This window comes from Typopeltis vanoorti, chromosome 7 (assembly GCF_054136105.1).
Source record: "Typopeltis vanoorti isolate ZY-2024b chromosome 7, IOZ_Tvanoo_1.0, whole genome shotgun sequence".
Lineage (NCBI taxonomy): Eukaryota > Metazoa > Arthropoda > Arachnida > Uropygi > Thelyphonidae > Typopeltis > Typopeltis vanoorti.
Genome location: NC_143555.1, coordinates 94,455,359 through 94,470,081, shown reverse-complemented (window position 1 = coordinate 94,470,081; position 14,723 = coordinate 94,455,359). Strand labels below are relative to the sequence as shown.

Here is a 14,723-nt window from a genome sequence, read left to right as displayed (position 1 = left end):
CAATTCCTATAGTCCTACAGTACAGTTTTTGTGCTTGGTAGTTCCAACTAACAATGTGTCGTTAACAAATGCAAAGCAGGAAGTCAGCAAGTCCATCCTGCTAAAAATGTACAAACATTTTCTTCAAATCATATTTACCTCCCCCCCCCCCCCAAATGCTGTAAACTCTTTTTGTATACTTGTCACCTTGTATACAAGAATGAAATAATTTCTGCACAAACTGTTGAACCTCATTATAGGTTAAAAAAACAATATCAGTAATTTCTGCAGCTTCAAGCTTTCCAATAATTCTTCCCTGCATGAATGCAGGGAAGAATTATTCTTGACATGATTTGTGATATGAAAACACTGCAAGACATCCAAGTTTGAACTTTATTCCTTCACGAAAATAGCTTCCTTCAAAGACAATTTGCTTAGTGCAGCCTTTTATACTGTTGAGTGCTACCACCTGACCCCTTTGCGCACAATTTGAAAATTTGAATATGTACCAGCTTTCTACTTGAAATCATTAAGATCATTCCAAACACCCCCAGAAAGAAGGACATACAAGCCACTCTGAGACAAAACTTAGCTTCAAGTCCTAAAACTTCAGACCTCTGTAGCCCAATCACAACAGAGGAAATCTAGGAATTTACCTGGATTTCCTTCAGGTAACTTCCTTAAACACTATCAAGAGTGGAAAGCCATGGCTCTCAGCCCTGTTCTCCACTGTCATCTCTACTAGAGAACTTTCAGCCCCTCTGGTGAGAATCTAAGATAATTGCGGTTCCCAAGTCATTACTCTTCATTGACTTACATTAGCCTATGATAGAGTCTGGGTCAGAGGCTTGCTCTCAAAGCTCAGTTTCATCATAAAATGCAAAAAATCTTACACTTCCTAGAATCCATGCTCACAAACAGAAAAATTCAGGTTCATATTGGAGGAAGGAAAAGCAGACCCAGATTCCTTCAGAATGGCTTGCCCTCAGGGCTCTGTTTTGGCTCCAACTCTTTTTAATATCTATATCTCAGACATTTCCTCTCACAAGATCAAGCAAATATATGTACGCAGATGACATGGTGATATTCCACCAATCTCCTTCTTTCGATTCCCTGGAGACTGCCCTAAACACAGATCAGGAGATTCTCGAGAAATATTTTGAGCAGTGGCACCTAAAGCTAAACACCACCAAAACAGTGTCCACACCTTTCCATCTTAACAACAAGGAGGCAAACTGCCAACTCAACCAATTTTCTTTGGCAGCCCAGTCAAGCATGATCCTCATCTGCAATACCTGGGAGAGAACTTAGATAGAAGTCTGACCTAAAAATCATATTTGTAAAGCAAAAAACAAAATAAAAATGAGAAACATCATCATCTTAAGACTAAGTGGAACTAGCATGGGGTTTCAGAGCTGAGGTACTTATGATCTCAGGCCTGGCCCTTGTTTACTCTGCTGCAGACTGCAAACCAGTCTGGGAAAGAAATGCTCACAAACATTATTGACTCCTAACTGAACATAACGATGCATATCCAAACACATTGATCAGACTTTGGAAAATCATGTAGTGTGACTTGCACATGTGTACAGAACCAATTCCTATAGCCCCCCCCCACACACACAGTACAGATTAGTGGGACCTGAAATCCACCCACCTGCCATGGCTACCAGTGCTTTCCAACATAGCCCCACCAAATACATGAAGACAGGTTTCACTAAAAGAACTGGAGAAAATCACAAAACTCTTACCGCTTCTCCACTCAACCCTTATAAATCCCCCTAGAACCTGCCTGAAGTCAAGGTACCCATTTTGAGACATAACCAAAGCCCTTCTGGTCCAACACTTTCAACTCACGAAGTGGAACCAACAATGGGCTATGAACTTACCAACAAATGGCTCTCTTGTGAAAGACCCCTGCAGCCACCAGCCTGGCTTTCTCCTACATAAGTGTAATATGGCAAAAAGGCTTTACTATTCACCCATATTCTACAGACTATCAAACATATCATTCAGTGACTCCCCCCCCCCCCCTTTGACGTTTCCACGGTGTCAAAGGAGACTCTAGAGTGGCTTTCAACTTTGGACATTGAACTATAGCTGAATTCTGCCAAGAGAACAAACACAATGAGACTTATTTGTGCCTATGGTCAAATAAAAGATTCTTCATTTATGGTTAGTAAACTTATGAAATCCACCAGTGCCAACAATAAGACAATTATGGAATTTTAGAAAGAGCACAACTCTTTAATGATGTTTGATAACATGAACTAATTGGAAAGAGATAACACAGCCAAGAGAGAGCACTGCTCATCCAGAAACAATCACTGCCTTCAGAGGATAAGGGGGGAGTATTATCCTTGACCACATGTATACAGTCTGATACTGATTCCTTCAGACAACTCTTCATTTTCTCCCATGCGATGCTAATGTTCCCTTGCAGATTCTAATGACATAGAACTAATTTGAGCTGTCTCATAAGCTTGTCATACTCACCAGCATTGTAATTCCACATATACCCCTTCTTGAACTGAAAATTCTACATGTTTCTGAACTTTATAATTTTCTCTTAACTGGAACTGAGACAGCTGCTGTGGCTATCTTGATAATGGACACATCCTCTGATGTGTCCAGCACTTTCAAACCCCAAATCTCTTCCATCACATGGTATTTCAAGTAATTATCTCATAGTAGGTGAATAAATTCTATTTGATTTCATTCATGGGATCTTTCCTTTTTTCCAATCTATTTTCCCACTGAAGTGCTACACAATAATTACCTGACCTGCACTAATTTTGCTAATTTGTTGATGCATATCTTTCACATCTTTCCTTGCATTCATTGGCCTATAGTAGCAACTAATTGTATATTTTATCCAATTAGCTTCTATCTCACACCAGATCACCTTGAATGGACTGCATTCCACATTTGTCTTCCTGATTACCTACATTTTGGCTACAATACATAAAGAAAGGCTTAGGTGTTGCTCATTATTCATAACATGCTTAATGGTAATAACCAACACCAAGAGGGAAGAAAATATGTTTATTAAACTCACTAATATTTTGCTAGTTCTCTACCCAGCACAATGATAACTGTGACAGGCACACAGCACTAAACTAAGTAATTGTAAAAATGATTTAAAAATTGTAACTGACACTTAATGTCCTTACATGGCACCCTTTATGGGTCAGATGATTACAAAATTAATTTAAAAGAATTTTGGCTATTAGGTCTTAAAACGATAGTCTCCCAGATCTTTGATAAATTAATGCTACCATACTTGTTGAGGTTGGTTGAGTGCTTCATAGAAGATGCTGATTCTAAGATCTGTAATGACTTCTATGCGATATAAAAGCTTTTCTCTATGTGATCCCATGTGAAGGAGTATCTAAAGCATGGTGAATGCTTGTTACCACAGCATGTTGTACCCACTTTAAAGTTTGGTGATGGTGGAGGAGTAATGGTGTGGAGGTTCATTCAGCTGGTTTGGAGTGGGACCACTGGTCGTTGTCCATGGTTCTATGAATGCAGCTCAGTACCTTGATATACTGGATAATCAGGTTCTTGCCTGCACTACAAAGTTTTTATGGAACAAACCTGTGTTACTATCAAGACGACAATGACCTATGCCACAAAGCTGCAGCTGTTATGGAATGGTATGAAGAAATGGGTGTTAAATGACCTAATGTCATTTAAGACCCATTCAACACCTGCGCAGAGTCCTGATTTCAATCCCATTGAAAACTTGTGGGATGAATTGGAGCAGTGATTGAGGTCCAGAACAGCACATTCTCATTCTGTCTCTGAACTCAGTGCTACTTTGGAGGAATGGAGAAAAATTCCACCTGATGTCTGCCACACATTGGTGAAAAGCCTCTCTCAAAGGGTACAGGAGGAGATCAAAGCCAAAAATGGACATACCCAATATCAGGGTTCACCTGCCGGCATCACTTGTAAATTGCTAAAGTGTTCAGACAATTATTGGTAGATAGAATTTAAAAAAAAGTTATTAAATTTGATATTTTATTCAGTATTGTCACTTTTAGAAATTAATAACTTTTATTTAATTAATCTAAAAATCTTGATACACACTCAGTGTTTCGAATTTAATCCTAAAATAGTCTACGCTAATGACTGATTTCAGAGCCAAATATTTACTCTTAACATATTCCCAAGATTTACAAGCTGGCAGGTTTCTTACAATACATTACTGATCTGCCTTTAGATATCTGCACTAAGATACCTGTGTCACAACAAACAAATAAGTGCATTGCATGCAAAGACACACACACAAGAAAATGAAAGTTTCTGATAAAGGAAACCTTACCCATGCTGATAACAAAGATCTAGTAGATTATTATACTGATACTGGTCTTTAGTAGAAGTAATAATCTGTAGAAGCAGTTCTTGTTGCTTCCAAATATACTGATGGGAACCTGGCCTAAAATAAAAGGTTTACATAACTAACTTTAATGAGTTTAAGATAATTTATTATCAATAAAATAATTCTGATATGAACATACATAATTCAGTAATAAGTCAAATAAGTATTATAAAGGTGTTAGGTCTAGTACAACGAAAACAGTCTGGTGGTAAAGCTTATTGACTCCTTACATTGGCTATTCACAAAACTGTATTTTTAAGGAAGTTCCAACATACACTAATATTAACTAAAATAAATTTAATTAATATTCCAATATTTCAGCCAAGTCAAATTTCCATCATCAGCAAACAAAATATAATAAGATATGAAGTAATGAAGATGAAGTATGTCAACTGAGAGTAGGCCTAAAATCCAAATTAGTGTCCCATATATTGGGCTAAACTGGGTTCCTTGGCTGTTGGCCTGAAGTATGGAGGATGAGCGCTTCTCAAATTTGGGACAGTTTCATACAACCCAATTTACTGAGTTAGGGTAGTTTCTTAGAGCAGAAGCAGATTCAAGGAATTCTTTCATATTTATATTTCCTATGATGGAGTCAAGTGACTTTCTTCCGGCCTTTCTATGGCAAGTGTCCAAAGCATAATCAGCAAGTTCTGAGTGGCTGCAGTGATGGATGTATGGAATAGTGATAACTTTAGTGTAGTCAATAATAGATTTAGTTTAATCCTTTATCCCAGTGAGAGCAAACAAAGTTTGCGCCTGAAAATATCTTCAGGACTAAATATAGTGTTGTACTATCTTATCCAGTAAGTAGTGCAACACCAAGGCAACTCGTGGCAAAGGTGGAGCAAGCTACCAGGCACTTCTAACCCAGTATCTCCCATAATGCAAAACACATTTCCTATGTGGATATGTATACTGTTATGCATTAAAGGGATTGGCCATCTACCCAGACTAGTTTCGACCTTTATTGAGGTCTCTTCAGTGGGAGCCAGGCCCAGAGCTGGAGATACCAGGCAGAAGCAGTAGCAAGTCATCTGTGCCTATGGGAGTTGCCAAAAGGTTTATCACCTTTTTTTAAAAATTACTCTGGATTTAGAGAAAGATGTTGAAAATTTATTTATCACTAGGTTAGACTATAGTCACTCTGATGATGGAAATTTGAATATTAATTAAATTTATTTCAGTTAATATTATTGTATGTTGTAACTTCCTTAAGAAATAAAGTTACAATCAAAATAACTTTTAAATACTTAATATTCGACTAAAAAAAAACACCAAAAAAAACATTCCTTCCCTTTTGGATGGAAGATCTTGAATAAAAACTTAAAAATTAAATTTCAGTTATTAATTCTAATGTTAAATATTCAAATTTTGAATAAGTATTGAAAATTAGCAACTTTTAAAGCATTTGAGCACACGAGACCAACTCCGACCTGAATTCAATGCAAAACGTTTACATGAACACCTGAGTTCATGATAGCAAGCATCTGAAATTAGGTGCAATGCACTTTCAAAATTCCTTTCTCTCTTTTAAGCAAATGCTATTATAATAACTGAAGTGGAGTATATTGGGATCATGCCTTGAAATGATTTTCAGCTCACCCAAAAGCAAAATTCTTATCAGGAATTTAGAACTAGTCTTTTTCAAAAAAGGGATCCAAGTTTCATTTTGGATCCTCCAAATACAAATTTTATTAACTAACCTAGTAGTGTCAGTGTTGCACTATAATAGGGTCCACATTCCAGAGTGAAACAATGGTGAGTAACATACTTTTCTTTTCTTTTCTAAATAAAGGAGTAGACTATTGAATACAGCAGGTGTCTGCTTACTCTTATTAACTGGACAAAAAAAAAAAAAAAAAAAAAAAAAAAAAAAATCAATGAGGACCAGTTTTCTTCCCCAATAAAATTATCTAAATGTTGCTTCATGCTTATAATGATAGTACATAGACAGTGCTCCAATAAAGAATATGTAAACAAAATATAATCTTTCCTTTGTCAAGAAAGTAAGCATGTTAAAAATAAACATACTTGCAAATTCCACTTTGATTTTTTTAAGAACATCCTTAAAATTTAGCAAAAAAAAAAAAAAAACATTAAATGGAAAATATCTTTTTCAGAAACCTGCTAATAAAAAATATAACACAAATATCACTGTATTTTAATAATATGCAAAAAAAAAAAAAAAATGAACATTATAACAATTTAAATGAAAATTGTTTTCTTTGGAAACCTGTTCTAAACCAAAACACAATCACATCTATGGAATCACAGATCAATAACTTGGATGAAGTTTTCTGGTCATTCTTAATATTATTCTGAAGGTGGGAAAAGTGAATTATGTTCCTAAAAAAAGAATCAATATTCTCATGTTTCAATTTTAATATCTCATTCAGGATAAATGTACATGGTAACTGATTCTCAACTGGTTAGTAACTGATTCTCAACTTGAGAATCAGTTACTAACCAAGCTTAGAATGCTGTCATCAGGGTGATATGAAAACAATAATGATTTCAGTTGTGTGTCTCATCAACCATTTCCTTCAGATTTTGCACCATGAGTTGGATCATAATCACAGTAACAGGTCCTGATGCTTTGAAGATGAATAATCATGGACAAGATTTTTACCTTTCCAAGTGTTCAAAATTTTCCGGAAATTTGTTAGCTGCAGCTTTATCTGATGATGTTGCCTCCCCCATACCTCGTAGTTTAATTCATTTCTATTCTTAAAATGTTTTAACTACTCACAGCTTGCTCAAATTCGAGGACAACTTGGATATCTTCTTTCTTCAGATCAGAAAACAGGGTCCATGCTTTTTTCACATATTATTTTTGCTGACAGATCTGTATGTTTTTTTCTTTGAAGTCCCTCTCTCTCTGTAAACCAATTCATCAGTTTCTTTTCAAGCAGGAATAAAATTACCTCACTTGGCTTAACCTGTATGGAACCTTGTGCAGGCTTTTTAATCTCATGAAATGTATTCTTAGCCACACATTTAACTCTTTCAAGTTTGTTCAATGATATAGGCAACACTTTTTTAGATGCATTAGTTTGAAAGAAAGTCACTAATATCACACTTCCTTTTTCTTTTTTTTAAAGGGGAAGTGCGATTGGGTGTGTGATAACCCTAGTTATCACAAACACCTTTCATAATAACAATGATTCAGATGTTCCAAAATCTCAAAACATAAGTCTATTATTATTATTATTTCTTGGGACATTTCTATAGAGTTAAAGACTCATTGTGGGAGACTCACTCTATCCACAGTTGTACAATACCTATCATACTCTTCTTGAAATTATTCATTAATGAAGTACTCAGAACTACCTCTGGCAACCCAGTTACAAGCAAAAAATCTAGTTCTAACATCCTTTCTAATCATATTCCTATACAATTTTCAGGGGTTACCTCTTCTTCTCTCCATTCCTGCCATGTACTGAAAAAAAGTCGTATGCTTTAATTCTATAAAACCTCTAATAACTTACATGCTTCTATCATGGCCCATCTTATTCACTTATCAGCTAGTTTTTGAAGTCCACAGACCTTCAATCCATTCTTGTAATGAGCATTCAATAGATCAGCCATAATCTTGATCACTTGCATCTGGATTCTCCTCATCACTTCTTCATCCTCACAGAATCCAGGGGGACATGATCTGATCTGCACATGGCAGTCCAGATGTGGCCTGCTTGTTGGTGTTTCAACAGCCACATAATCTGATGTGATGTTTTGGTCACCTTTGTAATACATCTCTATCCATAATAACTCTCAAGTCCCTAGCTTCATCAATTTCTTGCAGTATAGTTTCATCAATATAGTACATGGTTTGTGAGTTCATCATCCCAAAGTGCATGGCCTTACACTTCACCATGTTAACTGGCACACATTTACCTTTGCCCACACTGCCTGTCTATTTAAGTCATCCTGCAGGATCTCTACATTATCTTCATTGACAGCTTTGCATCATCAGCAAACAACAGAATATTTCCCCTTAAATCATTTCCTATATTACTGATGTATAAATTAAATAGCAGAGGATCAAGTACTGAGCCCTGCACACACCACTAGTCACTTGCGGTCTCCTGTACTCAAACCCCCCCCCTCCCGCCCTACCATAAATCATGCTTTGATATCTGTTCATCAACCACCCTCTTGTCCAAATCACTAGCTTCATATCTATTCTCATCTGCTCCAATTTATGTAACAGAGTTCCAGACAGTGTCCTGTTGAATGCCTTTGCAAAACCCAGCAGTATTATGAGTAGCCATTTCCATTATCCAACTCAGTTGTCACTTATGATAAGTCAAGTAAGCATGACTAAGGCAAGAGTTACCCTTCACAAAATCATGTGTCTTCCACCCCCCCATAAAGTATCATATTCCTGTCCACCCAGTCCTGAATTCTATTTATACCAATTTCTCCAATGCCTTAACTACTACTCCTGAGATACTGATTTGCATATAATATGCAACTTCTGTCTTGGATCATTCTTTATGTAGTGGGATTATTTTGCTCTCTTTCCACTCCTTAGGCACCTCCTCTGACCAAGCTGGTTAATTTGAAGGTCAGTTCTGGGAGGGTGCCAAGGAAGTGAAAAGAGACAAAATAGTTTCACTGCATAAAGGATGATCCAAGACAGATAATGCAAATTAAAGGCCAAGTGATACTTCAGGAGTAATACATAAATTATTATACCATCTAATCTCATGGCCACGTTAGTATTAAGGTTCTGCAACATCAGAAGTAATTTCAACTCATCTACCTCTGTTCTTCAATAAGTCAATGTCACATCTGGCTCTAGAATATCTTACATTGCCATGAACAGTACCATCTTGTGCTGTTCATGGGCTTGCTGATTACCTTTTTCTTTATATTCCCTCCACATTTTCTTTTTCTGCAACTCCTGCTTAATGATGCTATTCGTCTTCTACCTGATTCTGGATATACAATCTGATGCTGCTTTCTTTAAATACCCCTTGAATATCTCCATTACTGTATTTACTTGAATATAATTTGCACTTTTCCCCCAAAATTAAAGTTAAAAAATTGTGGTGTGAGATATATGCAGGATTTTTGGAAACTAAAATTTTTCAGGAAAAAACTAAATTCATGTTTATAATTAAATAAATTCATGTTTATAATTAAATCCTCAGTATTCATTATAATTTATAATTGCTCACATTATTTTTAAATCGAATGCATTTACATTTTAATTATTAACATTACTTACGCAATTGGCAGCTCACCTTCATCACGAAATATATTTGAGTCTTTTAGCAACAATGCATCTGAATTAATTATTTCTGGCAAAATCATGTCTCAAGTTCTCAAAATCCAGTTGTACAACAGTTCTAATAATGGCCACTTAATCTCAATCCACCCCCCGTGCAATCCAAGATCGTGTAGAAATCAATGCTCTTACTCCCACATTTCCTTAACTAGTTGCTTCCATCTCTATGCATATGATTATTGTGGTATTAACAGAAGATCATGCCACTCAATGACAAAGGCAAGCTGATAATTGTCGAATTAAAATGCTGATTCTCTTCAACCGAATTCCAAAATATCTGAAATTGCCATAACAATATTCACTATCTATTTTTTAAAGTTTTAAACTTTTTCGTGTGAACTAAATGCGAGATTTTTTAATTTTTTTTTTCGTAAAGTAAAATCAGGGGTAAAAGATATACATGAGGGGGAGTTATATTCAAGTAAATACAGTTGACATTCTCCCTTCCATATTCTTATGCCATAGCACTGCTCAAAGCTGATTTCTTCATTTGTCATAATCACCTGCTTTTTAATTCCTCACATATCCCTTATTTGCAGGAAATTCTGCATGTCTGGCAATCTCCCACTTCAAGACCAAACAGTTTCCCAAAGTAGAGGCAGAGTGTCTACGTTGGTTACTGCTAAGTTCTCTGGTGCTATGACTAGATTCAGCACACTAGAATATCATGTTCCTTCCATTATATGTTGTCTCAGGTAATTTTAAGATCTCTAGAAAAGTGGAATGGAGGCATTAAATTAGGTGGCCAAACAATCACTAACCTTCGATATGCAGATGACACAGTGATAAAATAGCAACAAGCGAACAGGAATTAAAATCCATCCTAAATCAATTAGAATGGGAAAGCCTAAGCCATGGTTTACGAATAAATCAAGATAAACCAAAATAATGATTTCAAACAATGCAGAAGAGATAGATATAGAAGGAATTGAAATTGTCGACCATTTCAACTACCTTGGAGTGATAATAACAAAAAAAGATGGATGAAAAAAAGAGATAAGAAGAAGAATAGCACTAGCTAAGAAAGCGATGACTGATTTAACCAAGATTTGGAAAGAAAAGCACATCTCCAAAAAGACAAAAATGAAGCTTGTAGAAACTTCAGTTTTTTCCTATCTTTCTCTATGCTTCTAAGTCTTGGACTATGACAAAAGATGACAGAAGAAGAATTGAGGCATTCATGCTCTGGTGCTGGAAAAGATTGTTAAGAGTGTCTTGGACAGAAAAGCAAACAAATAAAAGTATCCTAGGAGAACTGAATATCCAAACAAGACTGATAAACATAATTGAAAAGCGAATACTGCAATATTTTGAACACATATGTAGAAAGGAAGGCAACTGCCTGGAAAAAGTAATCATCCTGGGTAAACATTGTGGGAAAAGAAAAAGAGAAAAACCCCCAACAGGTGAATTGACCAAATATCAAGAATCACTGGACTTAAACTAGAACAAGCAATAAGAGAAGCACAGGAGAGAAAGAAATGGTGAAGCATCATCAGGAAGGTCACGAGTCTCAGACACGAGGAGATCCGAGAGAGAGAGAGAGAGAGAGAGAGAGTGACTAGGTAATTTTAAACAAATAACATCACTATGGCAAACATGCAATGAAATACACATTGGCTGAATCGACTGAGTAATTATCTCTTGGCAGCTGTATAAATTCCATTTCTTCCATCTTGTGACAATCCTCCTCCCCATAAGGAATCGGCCCCTGTGGTGGCAAAATTTAAAATTTGAAAATGAAAATATAATACTGATTATTTTTTTGATACCCCATTTCAGGCCCACTTTTTTGTCCTGGGTCCTGTGCCTGTGCACCTGCCTAGTTACAGCAATGCTCCTCCCAATCTATGCCTCCATAATTGAAGCCCCATAATAATTACTCTACCTGCCTTCATTGTGCTAATTTGTCAAGGCATGACATTTATATTCTTCCTTATATCCTTTGGTCTTTAGAAGCAACTATATATTTCATCCTATTGCTTCTATCTCACACCAGATAGCCTCAAATGAACTCCTCCTGATTCTGATAAACCCCACCTCCCATTTTGTTCCCTCTGTGAAAATATTATACTCCATGCATTCTATCCCTATGATTATATCATTCTCTGTCAATCACCTACAACTACCTATATACCTAAAATAACTGCAACATCCAAGTTGAACTAACCAATGCTAAGGCTCCTCAATCTTATTTCAAATAGTTCCAGCATTAGTGTATGTTTATGCTAATGTACTATTTGTAACTCTATGAGTGTAATCTTTGGACTGAGAGTGTCTTGAATGACATCTGACCACAGAATGTTTTATCCTCCTCTCACAAATAATTTCTACCAACATATTTGTATCTTTTTTTCACATTTGCAAACCATTTCAATAGTTTCTTTAAAAAAAAAAGAAAATATTACATTCCCCTCTGAATTTATTCACTTTTAAAGAGCTTTTTTTTGCATGCTTTGCAAGATCTCACTAATGATAATGCCTTTCACAGTTGATCATGACACGTCTCTTTGTATCATGAGAGCAACCACTTGATTGAGAATTTCATGCAAAACATGGCAGCACAGAATGTTTTATCTCATCTCTTTTTGCTGTGGTACTATCTGCACAATATATCTTGTTATAATGCATGAGACCAGATGAAAAACTGCAGATTTTTTCTTCTCTCTTACTTAGTGTAAAAATTCTTATAACTAACCAACTAATACATAATTAAGCACAAAATGCATCAAATGATGGACATTAAAAAAAAAAAAAAAAAACATTTACAGCATCTGTTTAATAATTATTTCCTGACAAGACATTTGTGTATTACAGTTCTTTGCTCCATTCCTAAGTATATACACTTGTAGCAGACAGGTGTTACCAAATTTCACTTATTGAAACAAACCGAAAAAAAAACCATGTTTCAGATGCAAAATCATGGTAATATATGTCACAGTAAACAGTATCATGTTAAATGGACATTCCCTATTCTTTCACGTTTTGGAAATGTCAAGAATAACAGGTTGAGTTTTTCTGAACTTCTTCATAGTTCTTATCCAGAGGTTGACAATATGAGTAAGAAGATGTATTAAAATTTGCATAGTCACTAATTAGTATTTGAATATTTTTGTTAATGTGAATTTCATCCACAAAGGTTGTAGCCTGTAGTATATTAGTACTGTGAGCAGGCTAAGGGTTAAATAATCTAATCTAGAACTCCTGTTCTAGATATCAAAATGAAACTCTTTCAATTCAGTTCATAAGGAGCACAAGATGTAAACATCACAGTAAGCAATACAAAAGAATACAATGAATGAAAATTAAAATAAACAATGAATGCATATCAGTAGCTGGTATTGTGCTACTCTACAAAGTGATGCAAATCATTCCAGAGCAGCAAAGAAAGAAAAAAGTTCTGTGACATGGTTGCCAACCTCCCAAGACCAAATGTGATGCACGATAATGCCATGGTTCTTACTGCACTGAATGAGTGGAAAAAGCAGAACAGGCATTTGAACACACTTCAAAGTCAAAATTCATCTTCATACACCTTGTCTCAATAAGAGATTATGAAAATGGATTCAATTTTGTTTTAGTCCCTTACAATATCTCCAAAGTGGAAATAATGACTTGACAAAAAAAGCTTGACAAGTGGCTGGATGAAGGGGGAAAAAAAAAAAAAAATAAAATAAATGTTTCCAAGTACCGACATGTTTGAAGAATCTATGCAGCACTCAAGATTCATAAAACTGTGAGCATCTTTAAGACCATTGTAGATGCCAGAGATTCACAAATCTCCAATCTGATCAAACTTCTGGTACTGCACATGTAGCAAAAACAGAATCACTCGCCAATGATTGTTTTTTCTATCCTTCACTTACACTTGCCACTTCGCTGAAAGAGAGAACCAACAGAATAGAAATAGAATTATCAGACCTTCTAGCAAGCTTAAATATTGCTAACCTGCTTACAATTTTTTTTTATGTTGCTCCCACCCACGAAAGGTTCATTTGTAAACCTATAGTACATTTGTATTGTGGGCAAGCTAAGAATGTAGTTTTCTATTTTTATTGATTTCATATAAATATATATATATGTAAAAAGGTTTTTTAACCTTGGGAATATATATGTGTATATATATATATATATATATATACATACAGTAGAACCTCTGTTGTCGAATGCCTCTGTTCTCGAGCAATTTGGTTCCCAAACATATTTTCTGAACAGAATTTTGGTTCCCGAACAGGCAAACGGCAATCACATGCTACACGTGCTGAGCTGTAAGGCGGGAAAGCATCAGTTACGCGGCAGCCTTTGTTCAGTGCAGACACCTGCTCGAGTTTGCAGTGAGTTTTCTCGTTTTTTTTTCCATAAATTATTATTAATTAAGCCACCATGGGATGTCAGAAGAATAATGATAGCAGCAAAGCGAAAAGAAAAGTTGTTAGAACCACGATAGAGATGAAAAAAGAAATCGCAACCAAATATGAAAATGGCGTTCCTGTCTTGGATCTTGCTATGCAGTTCAGTATGCCGAAATCAATGATCTGTACAATACTGAAAAATAAATAAATAAATAAAATAAAATAAAAAATAAATAATGTTTTTATGGAAGGGGACTCCCCTTAGTCACTTCCTTCCACTTACGCCATCAACTCTCCTCTGTACGTATAGTTAAAGTGAAGCTAAATTTTCGTTTCTATTTTATCTATTTATTGTGTTTATTCTTTTTATGTAAGATTTTATGCATTTTCATTATGTTTGTATACGATCTCATGCATGAAGTACTGTTATAAAGGTTTAAATAAGCAATCATCTGGGGAATGGATTAATCCATTTTACATTAATTCTTATGGGAAAATGGTTTCAGTTTTTGAACAATTCGGTTTCCGAACTGCCTTCGGGAACGAATTAAGTTTGACAACCAAGGTTCCACTGTATATATATATATATATATATATATATATATATTTGTTGTTTTTTTATAATCTGGAAACCCTGCTCTAAAGACCAAAGGTAAAATTTTTCAAACCACTGCAGGCCTCCAAATAAGAGAGGCAGTGGTTTCACACC

At 35.5% G+C, this 14,723-nt stretch overlaps 1 protein-coding gene across 1 annotated transcript in view; it reads right to left on the bottom strand.

The window, feature by feature from the left end:
• Positions 1-14,723, bottom strand: part of p (WD40 repeat domain-containing protein pink) — a 306,375-nt gene that overhangs the window by 83,940 nt on the left and 207,712 nt on the right. Inside the window, exon 17 of the mRNA XM_090396034.1 lies at positions 4,310-4,423. Within this exon, the coding sequence (XP_090252160.1) occupies positions 4,310-4,423 (114 nt within the window). The remainder of the gene's footprint in view (positions 1-4,309; positions 4,424-14,723) is intronic.